This window comes from Chinchilla lanigera, unplaced genomic scaffold (genome assembly GCF_000276665.1).
Source record: "Chinchilla lanigera isolate Chin_1 unplaced genomic scaffold, ChiLan1.0 scaffold00012, whole genome shotgun sequence".
NCBI classification, from domain to species: domain Eukaryota; kingdom Metazoa; phylum Chordata; class Mammalia; order Rodentia; family Chinchillidae; genus Chinchilla; species Chinchilla lanigera.
The window spans coordinates 21,603,555-21,624,642 of NW_004955413.1; the positions used below are offsets into that span (position 1 = coordinate 21,603,555).

Consider the following 21,088-nt stretch of genomic DNA (forward strand, 5'->3'; position numbering starts at 1 on the left):
ATAGATGAAAGAAAAAGTGAGCTTCAAATATCTAAAATGGCATGTAGGGCCGGGGATATAGCTCAGCAGCATAGCACTTGCCTGGAAAGATCAAGGTTGTGAATTCGATTCCCGGTACCAGAAAAATAAATAAGAAATAAAAATATATATATAAAATGGCATGTATCCAATCCTGTACAAATTCAGAAATCTCTCTGTTTTACCATTTATTGTCTTTTGTGCCAAGTTACACAGGAGATAGCATTTGTACCTATCTGCTTTCCCCCTTATTTTAAGCACATAGAAAGTGGGGTCTTTGCTGATCGATTTCATAGCTGCTTCCACTATTTTACCCTTACCCTTCTTTAATACAGGTTTGGTATCCCTGATCCAAATGCTTGGGATGGAAGTGTTCTGCATTTGGATTCTTTTCGTTTCTGAATTGGTGCATAACGATATCTTGGGGATAGAACCCACGTCTAAGAGTGAAATCCAGTTATGTTTTTATACACCTTAGACATATAGCCTGAAGGTAATTTTATAAATTTTTACCTGCGTTTTGACGGCAACTCATCACATGAGGTCAAATGTGGGATTCTCCACTATGGTGTCATGTTAGCGCTCAAAAAGTTTCAGGTTTTGGAATGTTTTAGATATTTTCAGATTAGAGAGTTTCGACCTGTATATGCATACTGAGTCAACCCATACTGTGGAATTCCAAACCTAAGAATTATATTCCACAATAATAATTTACAATTTGCAAGGATTCTAAGATTGCATAACTCTTGGCACCTGTGGCACGGAGATCTGTTGCCTTTAAGATTCTGACATAATCCGAGGGCACTGCAGCACAGAGGTTTAGAGCACAGACTGAATGTTCCCATGCCCCATGATCAAATTCCACCTCAGGAGCATGACACACGCCAACTACTTTGTCGCTCTAAATCATTGGATCTCAAACTCTGCTTTATGTCACCTGGGAAGCTTTTACAATCCCATCTCCCAGGCTACATCATACACGATTTAGACCAAAATGTCTGGAACAAAAACCAGGCATCAAAGATTCCCAAGGGTATCCCAATATGCAGGAGTGACTGGGAACTACTGCTCCAGTGGGCACCACGGCCCCGAGACCTGCATATCTGCAGCAATGGCTTTACTCAAGGGATTATTAGAAATATACATTCTCAGGTCCTTATTGTAGAACAAATGAATCGCAAGCTGCATTTTTACCAGAATCTCCATGATTGATTCAGTATAATACAAAGCTTACAACTTTATTGGGTAGAGTTTAGAGTCTGAGAAACATTGGACTCCACAACAAAATCATCTCAGTAATGATTAAAAAAAAAAAAAAAACCCACAAGTAAAACTATGGGCTCATGGCATGGAAAGGCTCAAGTGATTGTAATGTGTGACCCAAATGATTCTAATGTACTGTCAACTTCACAAGCACTGTTTTAACTCAGCCTCTTATATCTAACCTGTAAGGGTTGCTACCAGGATTAAATAATATAATATTTATAAAGAATCTGACATAGAGTTTAACGTAATAGCAAGTGCTCAAGAATTTCACTACACTAGTAGTTATTATTAGGTGTCAATTAATGTTCATTTTAACACAAAAGACAAATGAGTCCATCTTAATACAGAATTCCGTATAACACTGAAAACCTCCACTGTTCTAAATAATTTCAGATTAACACCTTCAGACAAAGCTAAGCTCGGGGGCTTTGTCATGGATCCATGCAGTTCACAATGAGGTTCTTTTATTATCTCCTTAAACAAACTCTCTTGATTGATGTTCAGTAAACATTTTTTTTTTTTGCTGAAAAATTTAAAATGAGTACAGTGAGAGTAAAGATTAAGATCCCAGTGCTGCGAAGACAAGGCTAGAGACCCGCCTGGGTCAGGTGAAACTTTCAGAGGGGATCCCTTTACAAACTACAGTGCTGGAAGAGAAGAGGGACATTCCTTATGAATGAGAAGAGCCATGGGACACCTTAGGAATGGGACACCGGAAATGTTTTTCAACAGTGTTAGTACAGCAGCTATCCCCTCCCCACGGAAGGAATAGGCATAGCAGTGTCTGCATTTCTAGCATCTTCAGCAAACCACTGCCCAAGGCCAAGCACAACACTGCCCCACCATTTAGAACCATCCCACCCGACCTAACAGGCAAGACTTCATACATTTAAGAGAATGAAGAGAGCAGGGGCTGGGGATTTAGCTCAGCAGCAAAGCGCCTGCCTGGCAAGCGCAAGGTCGTGAGTTCAGTTCCCGGTACCGGAGAAAAACCAAAAAAAAAAAAAAAAAAATGAAGAGAGCTTAACTAAAATAGATTTAAACAAAAGAATGGAAGATAATCTTTTACATTGGTTCCTGGTTGCCTTATTACTATAATGGTTTCCTCACTGGTCTTCTTTAACATCACCTAGAAACTTCAAGATTCTTCTATTTCTTTTCCCTGCTGCTTAAAATGCTACTCTTTGATGGAGAGAACTCCACCCCTAACTCATTTTCACCTTTTCTAACTTCGGCCATTTCCATAGATTCTGATATATAGAACCCCCCATGTCCTGCATTTTTTCAAAGTACATTGACCACATATTTTATGTTTACTGGTTTGTTTACTACCTGTCTCCCTCATATGAATGTAAGTATATAACCTGTTTGTTCACTAGCATCTTCCCAAGGCCAACGGCAATGTCCAGGACATAATCTATGTTCAATAAATGTTTGTTAGCCTAATAACTAAATAAATGAACAAATGGATAAACAAATGAACAAAGTGTAGAATCTTAGATAATAAAAGTAAATGAAAAAGTATTACTAAGATGCTCTTAGATTATTTTTCATTTTAGTAACCAAAGGCAATACAGAATAAAGAATAAACTATTCTTATGAATTTTTCAGAACTTCTTTGGCCCTGTACATTTTAATTATTTATAAGAAAAAAATAAATGATATTAATCTACTCACAAAAAGGCACAATGGTTTACACATTTTTTTCTTCACTTCTACTCCCTTGATACTGCAAAAATTATATTAACATTATGATTTTCATTCTTTACCTACTAGTATAATTATTCAAAGAAACATCTTTTAGCCATAATTTTTTTTTTACCGTGGAACTAAGCAATCAGCTCGCTGAAGAGTGGTGGCATCCAATTCGAAAAGAGATGCAATGTCATTTCCATGTGGGACCGAGACCAAAGTATACATGATCTTCTCTCCTGCCTGGCGTTTTTTCTTTGAAGTTGGAAGGTCTCCATCTCTCTGCTGAGAATGTACAAAATTATTTACTTTGATCAGTTTTCTCACTAAACTCTCCAAGTAATCAGGGTACAAGGTTTAATTTTAGGTGTTACTTCTTCATTGAGTAATAGAAATGTGTATTTTGCATTACCCAGAAAAAGTAGATCAGGCCTAACAGGCCTTGGGAAAATTATTATCAAGAATGCTAAGTCACATAATTTAGGGTGAGGTGGTTTGATCTACGTACATTGTTAAGCCATTGACAGTCACAATAACTGTGCTCTCTTTCCTCATGTCCTTATTTACAGAGTAGTAATTTTGACTATTAACAATTAAATGAAATACAGAGAAAAAATAGTGTGCTAAATCTTCTAGAGTATACAAAGTAAAGTCATACAAAAAAGTGCTCAAGATCACCAATTCGGGACACACAAATCAAAACCACAGTGAAAAATCACCTCACCCCTATTCAGATGGCCATCATCAAAAAGACCAAAGGGACCAAGCGTTAGAGAAAAGGGAGCCCCAATACACTGTTGGTGGGAATGTAGAGCGGTCAGGCATCATAGAAGAGTGTGGAGATTCCCACACAAGTTACAAACAGCACTGCCACGTGATGCAGTAATTCCCCCTGGAGTGCGGATCCAAAAGAGATGAAGTCACCACCTCTTAAAGGTACCTGTACCCCCAGTTCACTGTGGTATCACACAGAAACAACATACACGCTCAGGGGGTGAACGGGTAAAGAAATTCATGATATACACACACCCAAGTTACAATGGCTTCACTTACACTTTTCCAACTTTAGGACAGTGCTAAAGCCATACACACACCTTAGAGATTGTACTTGAAATTTTGAATTTTGACCTTTGCCTAGGCTAGAAACATGCAGTATGATACTTTCTTACAATGCTGGGCAGTGACAGGGAACCTCAGGCCTCAGTCAGCCACAAGATTATCATACTGGTCAACAACCAATAATTTAATATGCTGTGCTGCTGAGATATGATGTTTGGTAGGTTAAGAGTATTAAATTCACCTTCAAATGCTGATATTTTCAACTACCAATGGGTTTATCAGAATGCCACACCTCTACAGTGGAATATTATTCAGCCTTAAAAAAAAAGGAAGATTCTGCGATTTGTGACAACAGGAATAAACACAGGAGACACTGTGCTAAGTAAAATATGCCAGACACAGCAAAAAAACTACATGATCTCAATTATATGTGCAACCTTAAAAAACAAACAAACAACAAACCTCAAATGCAGTGAGAGAGAGGCAAGAATAGCACAGTGATTACCAGGGCAAGGGTGGGGAATGGGAAGATGGAATTTGAAAGGTGTAAAGTTTCAGTTGTGTAGGGTGAATAACTACAGCATGAGGGCTACAGTTTTGGTATGCTGGAAATTTACTGAGAGTAGATTTTAGGTGCTTTTACCACACATACCAAAAATGTGACTATATGAGCTAAAGGATATGTTAATTTGCTTGACAGCAGTAACCATTTAACTCATGCAGCACACCTTAAATATACATAATTTTTAAAAACCCAGAGAAGGAGAGTGGATAGGTGGAAGGAAGAAAGGAAGAAAGGAAGAAAGGAAAGAAGGAAGGAAGGAAGGAAGGAAGGAAGGAAGGAAGGAAGGAAGGAAGGAAGGAAGGAAGGAGGAAGTCAGTTGAAACTCCACTGTTTCACTGATCTTTATCATGCAGCTCAACAAGAAAATCTAGGTGTTATATTAAGACACTGATAGCAAAGAACCAGTATTCCTGGAAGGTCTGAAATCTAATGGGACAAGGAAACTAGACAGCTATCTGACAGCAAATCATTGCAGCAAGAAGCCATCATCTTATCTTCCACAGGGCTCATGTACAACCAGGATTTCCTTCTCAAGGTTAAAAATTAGATATCTGATATTGAAGATGATTATGCTAAAGAAGAAGGCAGAAACAGAAAAAGGAAAGGAGAAGTTTTAAGAAAAGAAAGTAATCATTCTAAAAGACATAAAAGGAAATTTATTCTAAGTTATAACCTTAGTAACGTGAAAATGACTTCAGTTGCAAAGAAATACAATAAAAGAAATCTTTTTGGGATTTTGAAATGCTATTGCTGTCAAAAGAAAGAACCACCAATACCATGAGTGCTGTTAATACTCAACAGAGAAAATTGCCTCAGGATATAAGAACATAGAAATTATGGACAAGATCAGTCAGATGTAGACAGACTCATAGGATTTTTTTACTATGTAGACAGTGGCATTTGGCATGTCTTAGTCGGTTTTCTGTTGTATAACTGAACATCAGAGACTGGGTAACTTATAAAAATAGAGATTTACTAGGTCACAGCTGTGGAGACTGGAGGTCCAACAACGTGATTCTGGCACCTCAGGAGGTGGAGGGCATCATGTGGCTGGACCGCTGGCATCACGTGTCAGGGGTCAGAGAGCACTGGCTTTTGGAACAAAGTCACTGCTGCACTATCCCACAAATCCATTAATCCACTCATGGGACAGAGTCCTCATGCTCCAGCCACCTTGCAAAAGGTCCCACATCTCAACCCTGCTGTACTTGGGAACAAGCTTCCACATATGAAATTTGGGAGATACACTCAAGCCATAGCAAGGCATAAGTGCCTTTAGTAGAGTATTGGAAAGGTACAATTAAGATATGACTTTAGCTCGGAAGAATAAAATCATATTACTTACACTGAAGCAGGTTTTAAAAAGGCTTTACAAATGGAGGATCGGTATGTAACCTAAGTACATATTCATGAGCAAGAACTTCAGTCTCTCCCAGAACTGACTAATGTACGTGAATGAAGTATTGGTTTGGAAAAAATCACCTGCTATGGTTTGGATCAAACTGTCCCCCAAAAGTCTCATGTGTCCAGATGCAGGGCTTTGGGATAGTGACTGGATCACAGGGGTGTTACACTAATCAGTGAATTAATGCATCGATGAGTTAGTTCACAGCTGGATATGCTGTTAGGTGGGGCTGCTTGGAAATGGTTCACTAGAAGCATGGCCTATAAAGGTGGTAATATCCGGTCCCAAAAATTACCTTCAATCTCTCTCTGTCTCTGTCTCTGTCTCTCTGTCTCTGTCTCTGTCTCTCTCTCTCTCTCTCTCTCTCTCTCTCTCTCTCTCTCTGGTATCTTTCATGCTCTCTCTGCTTCTAGCCACCATAAGGTTAGAAAATTTCCCCTTCACGAAGCTTCTGATCATGGACTGATACCTCTGGAACCGTGAGCCACAATAAATATTTCTCCCTTACACTGTATATATCAGGTATTTTGTCCCAGCAACAGAAAAGTGGACTAATACAGTACACCAGTCTTCTTCAAAAAATACTACAGTACATCCTTAAAAGGGAAATGTCATCTAATTTCCTGACTAAGCCTATTCTACACCAGTTCTTATTATAATTTAACTTTTGATATAGATAATCATTTAAGGAAAATGCATTAACTGACCTACTTAGATCTACTTAGCAAGTGAAAGTTGGCATTAGGGCTTACACATCATTCATTTGTGAGTGCCTTTAGGAGGAGTCAATCTTTCTCCATTCACTTCTCTTTTGGAATGTTAGAATTTCCTACACTTACAAGAAGAGATCAGATATAGGTTCCTGGAGAAGGCCTTCCTACCCACACCTTGGTAATGAACACTCAGGAGCCTCTCTATTTTGGCACTTGTATACTGCAACAACAAAAATCTTTTCTAAACATAGAAAAAAATCACTAATTAGGGTTAATTAAATAGGCCATTGTGAATTACTCATATGTCTTAAGCCCCATGGTTTTTCTGGTTAATTACATAGAATAAGTGGAATGTAATGCTCTACCTTAAAAAGCTCACACAGGTTATTGGAAAGCCTATTTAATGAATAGAAAGTTCTATTTATAAATAACATAATTTTTTATGTGGGAATCAGAGCTCCTAATACAGTTAGCTGTTTTAAGCATTCTGCCCTTAATCTCTCATACTCTTGAGACTGTGCTTAACAAACCCTGCTTCACAAACAGGTTGGCAGTAAACTTCAAGCCAGGCCCCCTAGAATTCTTAACTAACGAAACCTGAATTGTGAGTCCTAAGCACACAACTTTTAATATATGAATCTGGCTTCAATATAGAAGAAAATCAATATTGTATCTTTCTACCACGAAGACAATTCTGTTCAAGACTGTGTGCTGTGGCTTCTGTTTATAAACTCACATTGATTTTTAAGTAAGATTAAAAAAAAAAGAAAGAAAGACACACCAGTTCTGCCACAGAATTAGGAAGCACAATGGTCTTCCTTTCGCATCTCAAAAATATATTAAGGTCCAGCAGAGCTTCAACAGGCGGGAAATTTATGATCAGTGTGCACTCTGAAACACATTCAATTTGGGGGATTGCAGGGTCTCAGTAAATGAACTTCAACCCTGGCAGTTTTCATTGCAAGGAAGCCAGGCAGGCAGTCTCTCTGTTACAGGGAGACAGGTCCTGATGGAAAGCGGACCAGGGACCTAACAGCCCTCCCTGCTTCTGCAGCCCTGGGGGCTGTGAGTGGCTACAGCGCAATGTTCCCTGTTGACTCACTTCTGAGTCATCGAATTTTCAGCAGCAACATCACTTTGCAGTTCTGTTGTCTGGAGCCAGAGACATTTGGTAAGAAGCACTGTCTGCGCCTTCAGAGCTGCGTGGGGCCAGCAGCATAATGATGTGCAGGCTGGGGTGGCTGCGGATTTTATGTAACCACACACAGCGCTGCCTTTTAAAGCTGCAGGCACTTTTTCTCTTCATTCCCCAACTGATTCTAAGAGGACATGGTTTTTTTTCTTTTTCCTTAGCACTTTTACCACTGATGAACCTAGAGTCAAACTCAGGGAAATGTGCAGGTCTGTCAGAATGTGAAATTCCTCCCACCTCCAAATTCTACAGAATACAACCTGCAAGTATATGTTTAGCCAAGTGTCCTGGTTCCTAGGGCATTTCATTTTATGTATATATATAAATGCACGTCAACCACTGGCTCTCAATAGGGGGAGAGTTTTGCCTGGAGGTGGGGGCAGGCGGTTGAGGGAGGGAGACTGGCAATTTCTAAACACATTTTAGTGACAGTAGAGGAGGGTGCTGGTACCTAAAGAGTGGAAGTCATGGTCACAGATACTGCTCCATATCCTACAATGCAAAGGTTAAGAATCCCCAACATCAACCAAAGATTTTCCCTCGAAAAAGTCAGATCCACTCCATATAAATATGGCAGTGTTAATAGGAATGGTATTACAATCCATTCCAAAAAAAATTTTTTTAAATTCCCCTCACAGAGCCATTTGAAAAGATGCAGCCTTTCAAGAAGAAATAATGACTGTCAGGTTCCCAGCTGGGCTTGACACAGTTCCAATGTTTACCAGGTCCCTGTGGGTGCTGTACATTTATAAAATTGGAAATAATAGACTCTTTTGTCGAATAAATACAGCAATTTGGGTCTTAATGGGAGCTCTGACACACACTGCCTCATTTGTGCGGCACTATGCATTAACCTCTGAAACTTCAAAACTGGAAGGCAACATTTTGATAAAGGTTTCTAAATTACGCAAATAATATTAACCGGGCATTAAAATAGACAACAGGAAAAATCAGAAAGAAAAAATTAGCGTAGTCAGAGTGAACTCGGGTGTTACTGGAACCCAGATTGGAAGTAAAATAGCATTCTGTTTTGGGAAGCTGATTTCTTATTTCACAGGCTAGAGATTAACTCGACTGGCTCCTTCCTTTTCTTGTTTAGACAGAAACATAATAATTGCTATGTGGTAAATGGTCTATAAAATGAGGAGCCATATTGTTAACAGTATAGTTTTGTATTCTCAGTTTTGTTTACTCTCTGGCTAGGGATTTTGGAGAGGGGGGGAAAATTTAATCAGCTGTCTCCAGTTGGATGTCTCTCTGACATGACAGATGAAATCCAGTCATAAACTTTTATAGCAGATGCAGACCCACCTGTCCGTGTGCAACTGAGTAATGCCAGCAATAACTGCTTAAACATAAGAGCGTACTTTTCACTTTTAGAGGCAAAACGAGAAACGGTGTTTTGAAATAAAAAGGAAAGAAAAATCTACTGTGGAGCCAAAGTACAAGTTTGATTAGCACAATGATTTCACTGCTGATTTCTTATTTATATTTTCTGTGCTGCTCCCCAAACCTTCATACTCTATTCTCACACTCTGCTCTGCCCAGAAGCATCTATAGCATCACCAAACAGTGGGCAGCAGAAAGGGCAACGTCAGACAGAGCCACTCTGTGACAAAACATGAATACTGGCCAAGCCACAGAAATGACTACATGTCCTTCTCCCCAGGTGACTTAATGACAGCAGCATCTTTAGTCTGCCTTCGCTACAGATAAAATGTATTACGGTACCAATTGCAGAATTCTTTCTTTTTCCTAACAGCATTCCTATCCATGGCAAAGCCCTACACCCTTAAAATTTCCCAAGTTACCTTACATATCCTTTGATTTGTTCAAGATGTCTCAATATTCCCACGGGGCGTGCACATGTGTTTTGTGTGTGTGTGTGTGTGTGTGTGTGCGCGCGCGCACACACGCGCGCGCACATTCGTGCATGCATACATACGCACACGCATGCGCAGATGTGCATCTTACTACAAAGAGGAGTAAATCCACTTTGCTCACTCACAGGCAGCTATGTCCCTGGTGGTCTATGGTTGGAAGCCACCAACAAGCTTGTAGCAAAAACCAAAGAAACCCTGGTGCATACTCAGCTTTTACCCCTGGTTACTGGTAGCATTTTCCTAAATTATAGGAAAGTAAGAATTCAACATTGCTAGGAAAGCCATTTGAAAACCACTCAGGATAAAACTGAAATATAAATAGCAGATCGAAGTGACCAAATAAGCCTGCCTCTGTGTTCAAGCATATTTTGACACAAATTAAGCTTTCATTAGGCCAATGATCTGGCACTTTGGCTTCAAACGTATTTTAATCCTGATAATCAAATAGGAAGAGGAGTAAACAGGATTGAACCATGTAGGGAAGTTCTGATTTGATTCCTAGTGCAAAAATAAAATATAAAGCTGTATGTGAATGCAAACAGCAGTCATTTTAATTAAGCACTCAATTCTTTCTATCAAAAAGTAGATATGAGTGGTGTTGTTACTTGTTGTAGTCTTTTAATTCTCCTTTTTGATTGACATACTAATTGTACAATTTAGGGGGTAAACTGTGATGTTTTGACTCATATGTACACTGTAAACTGATCAAATCAGGGTAATTAGTATATCTATCACCTTAAAATCTTGTCATTCCTTTGCAGTGAGAACATTAAAAATACTTCCCTCTAGTTACAGGAAACACACAATGTTAACTATTTTCACTCCACACGCAATAGCACACCAGAACTTGTCTCACCTAACTATAACTTTGTACTTTTGACTTCCCCTTCCCCTTCCCCTTCCTGCTTCCTTACCACTCTCCCCAGCCTCTGGTGAGCTCTATTCTACTCCCAATTTCTCTCAGATCAACTTTTTTAGATTCTACATGAGAATGAGATCATGCACTGTTTGTCTTCCAGTGCCTGGTTTATTTTGCTTATGACATAATGTCCTGCAGGTCCATCAGTGTCATCACAAACAGGAGGATTTAATCCCTTCATAGCTGAATAGTATTCCACTCTGTAATATGTACCACATTTTCTTTATCCAGTCATCTTTTGGTAGACATTTAGGCTGATTTCATATCTCAGCTACTGTGAGTCATGCTATAGTAAACATAGGAGTACAGATGTCTCTTTGACACACTGATTTCATTTCCTTTGGATATACTCAGTGGTGGGATATATACTCAGTAGTGGGCTTTGTGGATCATACTGTAGTTCTATATTTAATTTTTTAGGAACTTCCATACTGTTCTCATATGGCTATACATTCCTATTCCTCCCGTCTAACTGCAAATTTGCACTGAAAGGGCGGAATTGCAAATGATGCACTAGTAATACCTACAGATTTCAAAGACAATTGTTTAATTCTCAAAACAACTGACTGTGTCTATAATATCTAGTTAATTTTTTTTTTTAAATCTAGCCCATCATCCAGAGGTTTTATCTGGTCATACCAACTGTCTCCAAATTTCTTAATTTTTGCTTGAATAAAAAATTACTGTGAAGTTACCATGATGGTGGAATGAGCAGAGTGAGTACTAATAAATATTTTCAGGGAAATTGGCTTTAAAATAAAACTGAGCTATCATTCTACCAGCACACTTGAAAAACAGTCCTATGGCTGCTCAATGGTTCAATTTCTCCCCCCAGATTATTTTAAATCTCAAAGAAGTGTCTGTTGTCCTACGTGAATGTCATGTCACACTTCCATTTGTGCTTCCTCCTTACTGTGTGTGCACTTTTACCACCAAAGCGAGACCCACTAAGTCGACCAGATGCCTCTAGCACTCTGCTGTAAGCACCCTTCAAGTTGCTAGAAATCTCCTAAGCACACATTACTGGACATTTCATAATCTAAGCTGTATTATGTTTTACTTTTTTCCTTGGTCCCCGGCTTGCACTCAAAGATCCTTCCTGAGCCCTCAGTCTTCACATTTATCTCTAAATTTTCAGCTTGTTCATATAAAATATAATAAACAATGTTTGGGATCTGCTGGGGGAAAGCAGCTCTACTCACATTTTTCCCAGCATTTTGGGCATCTCGATACCCTGTCTCAAAAAGACAAAAAAAAAAAAAAACAAAAGCAAAATTAGTTTAGAATTGCTACTAAGAGCACATGAATGTGATGAGTGATCTTTAATTCAGCTTATTATGAACTAAATTTAATATCTAAAAAGCTAAAAAATTAGTGAATGTAACAATTTAAAACATACTTCCAAACCCCAGTTCCATGGAACAGGAGCTAAAATACCAAATTTATGGCCTTGATTTATACCAGAACTGCTGACATCTTGAACAAGTGAGAAATGACAGTCTCACCTTCTCTGGGGAAGCACCCAAGACAGTTCACCACTTAGCCTGACACAAAGACCGCCATTAACCAATAACACGGCCACCAAGTTAAAAAAAAAAATTAAAATAGGTCAAGGGAAATTTTCAACAATGATTCAAGATCATGCTATATTTCTACATGCTCTGTGCCCCAAGGAAAACAGGGCAGAAGAGGAGCTTATATGTCAGTTAATACACAAGGAAAACTGAAACCAGTAAACAAAAATGCATGTCTTTAGCCCTGGTTGGCAGAGTTTAGGGGTCATTTTAAATGAGTTCTGTTATGTTGAGTGTTGACCCAAGTATCACCCAGCCAGTCAGATACCATAACTCTTAATTCCCACTCTCAAAATTGTATCCTAGTTGCACCAAAATAACTAGTTGACAATCTGTCAAACATGGATTAAGAAATTGTTTTTCTTGAATACCTGTCCAATTGAATTTAATCATTTAATGTAAATCAGTTTGCATGTACAATACACAACCCCAAGTTGTTATCATTATCACTCAGAATGAAAAGTCAGATATCTTTTTGAGTGTGAGCACATGCAGAGACTGAACCAAGGGCCGTTGCATTGAGCAACATCTGCAGCCCTTGTTTTCACCTTTTATTTTGAGACAAGGTCTGCTAAATTGCTAAGTTGCCCAGGCTGGGCTTGAACGTGGTATCCTCTTACTTCAGCCTTCTACAGGGCTGGGATTACCAGCATGCACCATCACACCCAGTTCAGATGTCTTTCTCAAAATGCTATTTGACTTTTAAAAGTTTTAATTGGCACTCTCACTAAATATCAATGAAAGTACAAAAAAAAAGAAAAACTCTCAGTCTCATTAAAAACACACACTAAAAAAAAAACCTTGAGTCCAAATCGTCAAAGAATTGACACTAATGATAAAGCAGATAGTTCTGAGAAAAAGTCTGGTAACCACCCAGCTTTTATCTTGTGGCGCCCTTCAAGACAGCAGCCATGGGCATAAAGTTAAAAAGAAACCTGCCATGGACTATTTGTCCTCGAACTCAAGAGACCTAGACAACCTACTCAACAAAAAGCTATCCAGAGGCAGGCATGGTAATGCACACCTGCACTGAAAGGTTGAAGCAGGAGAAGCCAAGTCCCAGCCAAGCCTGGACAACAATGTAGCAAGATGCTGTCCTAAAATTTAAAAAAAAATTGGGGAGTGGGTGTGGTTTAGTGTAAAGGTCATGGGTTCAATCCCCAGAACAAACAAAACAAAAAGGCTTCGCTATCAGTGAGAAGACGCTATTAGATTAACCAGAAAACTCTTTCCCCAGGGTTTCCCCAGCCCAGCCCACGCCACAGCCTGTCTTGTCAGGACCATGGAGACAGCACAACGCTCAGGAAGCGGGTCGGCAGGAAGCTGTGGGGCAGACATCTGCAGAGTGCTTTCTGAGAAGCACTACGCCAAGAGGAGAAAAAACAGAAGCATGGGTGCTGTGTGCTGCAATGACATTGAGTGATGATGTAGAAATAGCACAGAGCAGCAGAACCCTGGGACTCAGAGCTCAGGTGGGTGAAGTCAGCATCTGCTACAAAGGGGAAGTGCTCTCAAAGTGCTCTCACCCATCGTGAGCCCTGCAGCTGTAGCTACAGGAAGAAGACTGCAGTGTCAGGCAACAGAACATGAAAGTGGAATATAAGGTCAATCCACTCAGCTCCTCTGGTTCTGCACAGAGCTCGCTCGCCTGGGGATGATAAGAAAAAAAGGAAGGAAGGATAGACGGAAGGCAGAGAGGACAGAAAAGAAGAAAGAGATGGAGGAAGGGAGGAAGGGACGGAGGGAAAACAAAAGGGAACTGATGAAAAAGCATGTCAGAAAACAGGAAATTCTTTCTCCATTTTTTTTTTTTTCTGAATATTTCCTATGGTATAATACAAAATAAATTTGCAGGAAATGACCTGGCATACTTAAGAAAATGTGTGTGACCTATGGAAAAGCAACAAAATAACACAAATTTAGGTTAAATTAGGCTAAAAGGATAATATAAAAATAACATTTGAAATAATAGAATATAAAGAATTACAGGGGCTGGGGATTTAGCTCAGCGGCAAAGCGCCTGCCTGGCAAGCTCAAGGTCGTGAGTTCGGTTCCCGGTACCGTAGAAAAACCAAAAAAAAAAAAAAAATTACAAAATAATTTTAAAAGGATTTCAGTGAAAATGAAAACATAAATACAGAATCAGAGTCCACCTGGGCAGCAATAAAAGCATACTTAATGCTACAGAAAATGAGTGACGCAGAGGATGAGAAGTGTAACCGCTCTCCTTTGATGTGGAGGACAGGGATACAGAAATAAAAATTAGGAGAAAGAAAACAGTGGCAGAGAGCCAGAGAAGGGCCCATCAAAAGGAAGTGAGAATTAAAAGGACACAAGCAATAATCGAAGACTGTGGAAAGTAAAGCTTTCTCAGCTGAAGAAAGTACAGAATGTATAGAGGTTACTCTACTTCAGGTCAAGAACCAAATAAAAGATATTGACGTATTCATTCAAAAACAATAAAGTGGAAACAAGAGGAAAAACAGTAGTAGAGGCATAACTCAGAAGCAGATATTAGGCTTAGATAAAAATGCATTATTACGTCACAGGAGAATGGATACATCAAATGGGCTTTATTCAGGTGGTGGAATATTCAGCAAAAGCAAGATACGCTACTGATACATCCAACAAGATGTACACGTACCAGCTCCCCACCATGAAATAATCATTACGTACAGCAAACATGTAGGAATAAACATAAAAAGGGGCAAAAAATAAAAATAATAGCTGTTTAAAAAAACAAGAAGGATGAACCTCAAACACATTAGGTGGAGGAAGCCAGGCATGAGAAATAATGTCCTGCATGAGGCCATTTATATGAAACACAAGAACAAACCTAACCTATGGGGAGACAAATCAAAAAGTGAGTTGCGGGGGGCAAGACAGGAAGCAGAACCCAGTCTGAGAGTCTCCTCCCAGCTGCCTTTCTGTTTTTTTGAACTGATACGTGAGGGAGGAAGAAAGACAAGCTGCCCCTTGGGGCTGACCAGCAATGGGGGAGCGCAGGCTCCACTTTCTCTCTGCAGGGACTGGGACTCGGACTCCTTACGTTTTTGTGGAGTATAAGTCCCAGAGTTATTCCTAAACAGGATCAATCTCGCTTTTAAAATCTAAAAGTGAAAGGCAGAAGGCCAGAGACTGAGTTAATTCGCCTCCTCTCTACTGATTAACCAACTTAAGAAAATACTTTTTTATTTGACAGTAAAGAAAAATTCTAGCATAGTGCCCAGAGAGAGTATTCAACCTATTTTAACCAAGTATACTGGTATTTTTTTAAAATTTGTTTTCAGCGTGCAGAATTCCAACTTTTCTCGCAAATTTAAAAAAAATCCACACTAAAATTTTAATTAAGTACATCTGAAAGATATGCAACGTACTTAACCAAAGATATGTTAGGGTCAAATTTTTCATTTAATAGGTAGTAGAACAGTTGGTTTCTGGCACTATAAAGTAAATTCACGTTGGAAACTATAACCTGTCTATAATTAAAATGTGCACAGCAATAGAAATTAACATGCCCAACTGAAACACAAAATAATTTATGGCCCTTGGGGGTTAAATCATATTCTACTGCACAATAAACGTTATCTTCTTAAACGCAGTCTTTACATAAATCACCAGCTCATGACCACCCAGTTCAGGCTAGGTTGACTGAGGAGCTGATTCCAAACATTCTCGAAGGAGATACCATGAACCTTGGGAAAAGTCACCCAACCCCCACAGAACCCCAGGTCCTCATTCGTAAAATGAGGGGGGAAAAATTATGACTGAATCCCAAGTCTATGTCACTAAGTTTTACATTTTCATGTCTGTCAGAAGGTGGTACCAAAGGCTTAGCTTTGCCTCATCTGTGTCTCTCAGACCGTAACATGTTTTTTTTAAGTAGTTAGCATAGAGTAATTATTTCAGTGAATTCAGTAAAATGGAAATAGTAATAATAATGAGGAGGAGGAAGAGAAAAGAGGAAGAAAAACCAGTGGAGTAAATCTCTGGCTCTATAAATTCTCCAGCATTAACTATTAAAAACCCACTACATATGTTCTTTAAATTATAGTGATGTTTTCCTATTCTAAATATAGTCAGAGCAGTAATTATCAAACTAATTAGACTAAGGATACAAAGAAAAAATAATTTTTAAAAGAGGGAAAAGATATGGTCATATGGAAGTGCTCAGACCTTTTAAGACTTTACAGGAAATATTTTCTTATGTTAAAAAATAAATTATAAATCTGCCATGGGAGAGAGAGAACTAATAGGCCATTTAATCATTTATTCAATAAATATTAATAGAGCATCTCTAATGGGCAAAGCATTGTAGCATATGGTATTTTAGCAAGGACAAAGAGAATCTGGTCCCTGACCACAGGACCTTATGATCTAGGTGGGAAAATACGACATAAACAGTTAGGTATAATGCAAAATAGGACGTGACCAGAGATACAAGGCAAAAATGAATAATTCATAAATAGTATAGGGCAGAGGAAGGGGGAATCCCGGGGTGGGCAAATTTATTCAAGAATTATTCATGGGAAGCAGCGCTGGAGATAAGCCTTGAAGGATGGGCAGAATTTTAACTGGCAGAAAGGAAAGGGAGTGAGAAGACAGGCAGTGCTGGGGAGAGAACACCAGAGAGGGAAGGAAGACCTGGCTTGTTTGGAAAAAACCCAGCAGTGTCATTGATGGAATGCTGTTTTATGTGCTTTTAACATAAACTCCTTTGATCTTAAAATTACGCTGTGTGAAGGGATTCATCACTCCACTTACAGAGGCCGCACTGAGGCCCCTCTTACAAAAAGAACGCAAAATCAGCTGGGGGTGCCAAGGCAACACCTTCTCCTTACTACCACGGTGGCTTCCTGCCTGCCTCCCTAAATCCCAGTGATCCCAGACCTGAGGCAGTTGGGAAACTGGCCCAGAGAGATGGGGTCAAATTTTTCATTTAATATGTAACAGAACGGTTGGTTTCTGGAGCGGCCTTTCTCAACATGTGCAACCTGCATCCTGAAGCCTGCCTTTCACTCTCACTGTCCTGGCTTTTTTGTTTTTTGTTTTGTTTGTTTGTTTGTCTGTTTGTTTTGCTTTTTTGGAGTCCAGAGGAGTTGTACTGAGCCACATAAAAGTACATAATATACTCAATGTAACACAACTTTACCTTTTATATTTTTACTGTAACATTTAAAAGGAGGACAAAAGGGGGGTTCTGCATGTTGGATCTGGCTGCTGAGCCATGTGAGTGTGGTCAAAATATACTACAAAATTTTAAATGTTTAAATTTAAATTACAGTGAAAGACCCACTGCCATTAATCCCCATTAAAATTTTTCCCCTTGCTTCAAGCAGAGCTGTCCCATTGTTCACGCCACTTTTCTGAAGCAGTTCTGAAAATCCTCTTTCACAAGTGTCTTTATGAGGTGTGATCAAAAATACTGTAAATGCTACTTCCTAATGACATCCACAGAAAGGCAGGCTCATAAAAACCTTAAGGTGGGTCATCATCTACAGTAGTCACCAGATCTGGCAATCAGGGACCATGCACCTCCTGGCTCCCTTCCAAAGTCAAAATGACCATGAAACGTAAATGTTTTGAATCTATTCAGGACAATGAGATAGGTACAACAGTGCAACTGAAAAAGTTGGGCATGGTGGCGCACACCTGTAATCCCAGCACTTGGGAGGCGGAGGCAGGAGGATTGTTGCGAGTTCAAGGCCAGCCTGGGCTACAAAGTGAGCTCAAGGCCAGCCTGAAATGCATACCAAGACCTTGCCTCAAAAAAACAACCAAAAATAAAAAAATAAAAAAGAGAAAAAGAAAAAATTAATCTTAAATGAGTGTTTATGTTGCCAGGAACAATTTATATTTTGATATAGAATATTCATATCTATCTATTTAGGGTCCAAGGTGTATTAGTCTATTGTCTATCCATAAACATACACATACATACAAACCAGGCCCTTTTCCTACACTATGGCTGATGCATTTGATAAAGAATTAAATGTTAGGGTATTTAAAACTATAGCCCTAATATTCATAATTCTACAGTATTGTACAGGTTCTTGAATACTAAGCTTTTAACTAATTAATTAAATTCAAAGGCTATTGAATGGTTAGGAAATAAGTGTTTAGTGCCATCTGGTGGAAGTTTTGCGTATCTACAAACGAACCAGCTATCTTTAAAAGGGTAACTCAAAGTGAACAAACACACACACACACACAAAAAAGTGAACAAACACAAACATAATTGCAAACTGTAATAAACCCAAAGAAACAATGTAAGCATTTCTCCCCTAAATGGGGAAGTTCTGAAATAGCTCTAGTATATAGAAAGTAACAGTGACATTACTCAGAATCAAACTCTTTTAAAACTCTAAAATCCTCAATAAATTCTAACTGTACTATAAGACCACAAACTATTATACTATAGAGCTTAACTCCAGTTTTTAAATGAGGAAATAATTTCAAATTATCTAAAAGAACACTCATTTGTTCTACAGAAATACATATAGTTTATTTTTTTTTTTTTTAAAAGTTAAAAATTCCTTAATTTTTTTATTCCTGCTACCACTACCACAATTTACAGGGCAATATACCTGGTGTAGTGAAAAGAAAGAAAAAGTCAAAGCAACAACAGATAAAAGGCCTCAGGAACGTCCATCTAATTGACACCACACTGCATTAATCAATAGCTGCGCTTTTTGCAAACTGTGGCTGTGACAGTCCTGACCCAGAAGGGTGTCCTGTTTAAGCTGCAGTAACTTTTCTGACTACGGATCATTGTTCCTTCTGTGGCAGGTTTTCACAGTTCCTCTAAAGCATTTGGGATGACGGTCTCAAAGTAACCTGCAGCTTTCCTGACACCTCCTCGCTCTCTCCTGCTAAGAGCTATAGCCCTTTCCTGTTGTTTTTTTAAAACCTTCTGCTACCATATCCACCACTTCCACCACCAGATCCACAACCGCCACCATAGGGATGGCCAGAGCTTCCTCCACCAAAACTGCCCCCCTTCATGGGTCCATAATTTGACTACTGTAGTCCACTATAGGTTCCAAAATCATTATAGTTCCCACCACCAGCATAGTTACCACCACCAAAATTTCCTCCTTCGTTGTCACCACCATATCCTCCTCCACCATGACCATATCCACCATCTTGGTTTTCATATCCTGGTCCACCACCACCGTACCCTCCTCAATACTGTAACCAGGGCCACCACCATGGTTTCCACCATCACCTCCAAATCCATTATATCCACAGTCACCTCCTCCATAACTACCTCTGCTCCCACCTCCTCCACCACCATAGCCTCCTCCTCCACCATTGTTTCCACCATGGCCAAAATTCCCTCCACCACCTCCAAAGTTTCCTCCGCAACCCATAAAGATGCCAGATCCACCTCCACAGCCTCTTTGTGATCCAGCAGACTGCATCTCTTGCTCAGAAAGGGCCTTTTTCACTTCACAATCATGCCCACTAACAGTGTGGTATTTCTGAACAGCAACTTTATCAACTGTATCATGATCATCAAAAGTTACAAAAGCAAATCCTCTCTTTTTCCCCACTCTGCCTGTCTTCCATAACTTCTACGGTTTCAATCTTGCTATATTTTTCAAAGCAGCCTCTCAAATTATATTCTTCTGTATCTTCTTTAATACCGCCAATGAAAATTTTCTTCACCGTTAGATGGCACAGGCTTTATGCAGTCCTCTCTAGAATCAGCGCTCTTTGGTTCCACTACAGCCTGTCATCTTTGTGTGGTCGAGCACACCCTGCTGCATCCACCTCCTCAACACCAGAGTAAGTCACAGAACCAAAGCCTCCGAGCGCTTGTTTGAGGGTCTCTCATTACCACACCACCTATGAGTGTGCCCCATTTCTCACAATGTTCTCTTAAGCTATCATCCATTGTCTCAAAGCTCAGACCACCAATAAACAGCTTCCTCAGCTGCTCTGCTTCCTTTGGATCATGGCCCTCCATTTTGAGAGCTGACTCGCCTCTTCCAGCTCTATAGTTTATTTTTAATTGACACATAGTTATATGTATTTGTGATAAATAGAGTGATATTTCAATATATATATTAATGTTTAATGATCAGACCAGAGTCATTGGTAATATTTTTAAAAAATTTATCAAAGTACCTGAGAAAAAAGAGGAAGGTTAAGATATTCTAATAATTCTAGTAGTAAATAGTTTTTTCAGCTGGCTTCCTAAATAAGCACTCCCTATATTTAACCCAGTTGTTTAAGAGTAACTTCATCCAAAATGTCTATTTTATATCAAGGGAGTGGATGGCTTGTGTGTTATCCCTGATGTGTGAACCATGGAAGGATTTTTAATGTCTTCATGAGGTAATATTTCCTATGCCAGAATATATTGGGTGATCATTTCCAATAAACAGATTATCTAAACTGTCCCTAAATACTTCCGCCCATTAAGTCATCTAACAAATCAGTTCTTGATGGTGATGATAAGATACCACTTTCCATTTTCCAATGTAAAGGGACGTAACATTTACTAAAGGCCTTTTATGCGCACAGTGCTATATCTTCCCTGTCTTCATTAATTTCAGAATAATCCCATATAACATACAGTATCACCTTTTTTACACACAAGGGAATTAAGGTCCAGAGATGGCAAATATTTGCTTATAGTCAGATAGATTGCAAAGCTATTTTTCCACTATTCTAGGCTCTCTGCCCCACTGGCCAATATAAATATCCATACACTCCAAGGCAAATCAAGAATTGCATAATCCAATTTACCAGGAATGCTGAAAGCACATTAAGGTAATGTTTTAAATTATAAAT

General features: G+C 39.1%; 1 protein-coding gene and 1 pseudogene across 1 annotated transcript in view; both read right to left on the reverse strand.

The window, feature by feature from the left end:
• The window catches only part of Itpr2 (inositol 1,4,5-trisphosphate receptor, type 2), a gene marked incomplete in the record, with an annotated part of 429,938 nt that overhangs the window by 313,882 nt on the left and 94,968 nt on the right, over positions 1–21,088 (reverse strand). The window contains 1 exon segment of the mRNA XM_013511399.1: positions 3,107–3,261. Coding sequence (XP_013366853.1) covers positions 3,107–3,261 — 155 coding nt within the window.
• LOC102005693 lies at positions 19,189–20,350 on the reverse strand (annotated as a pseudogene).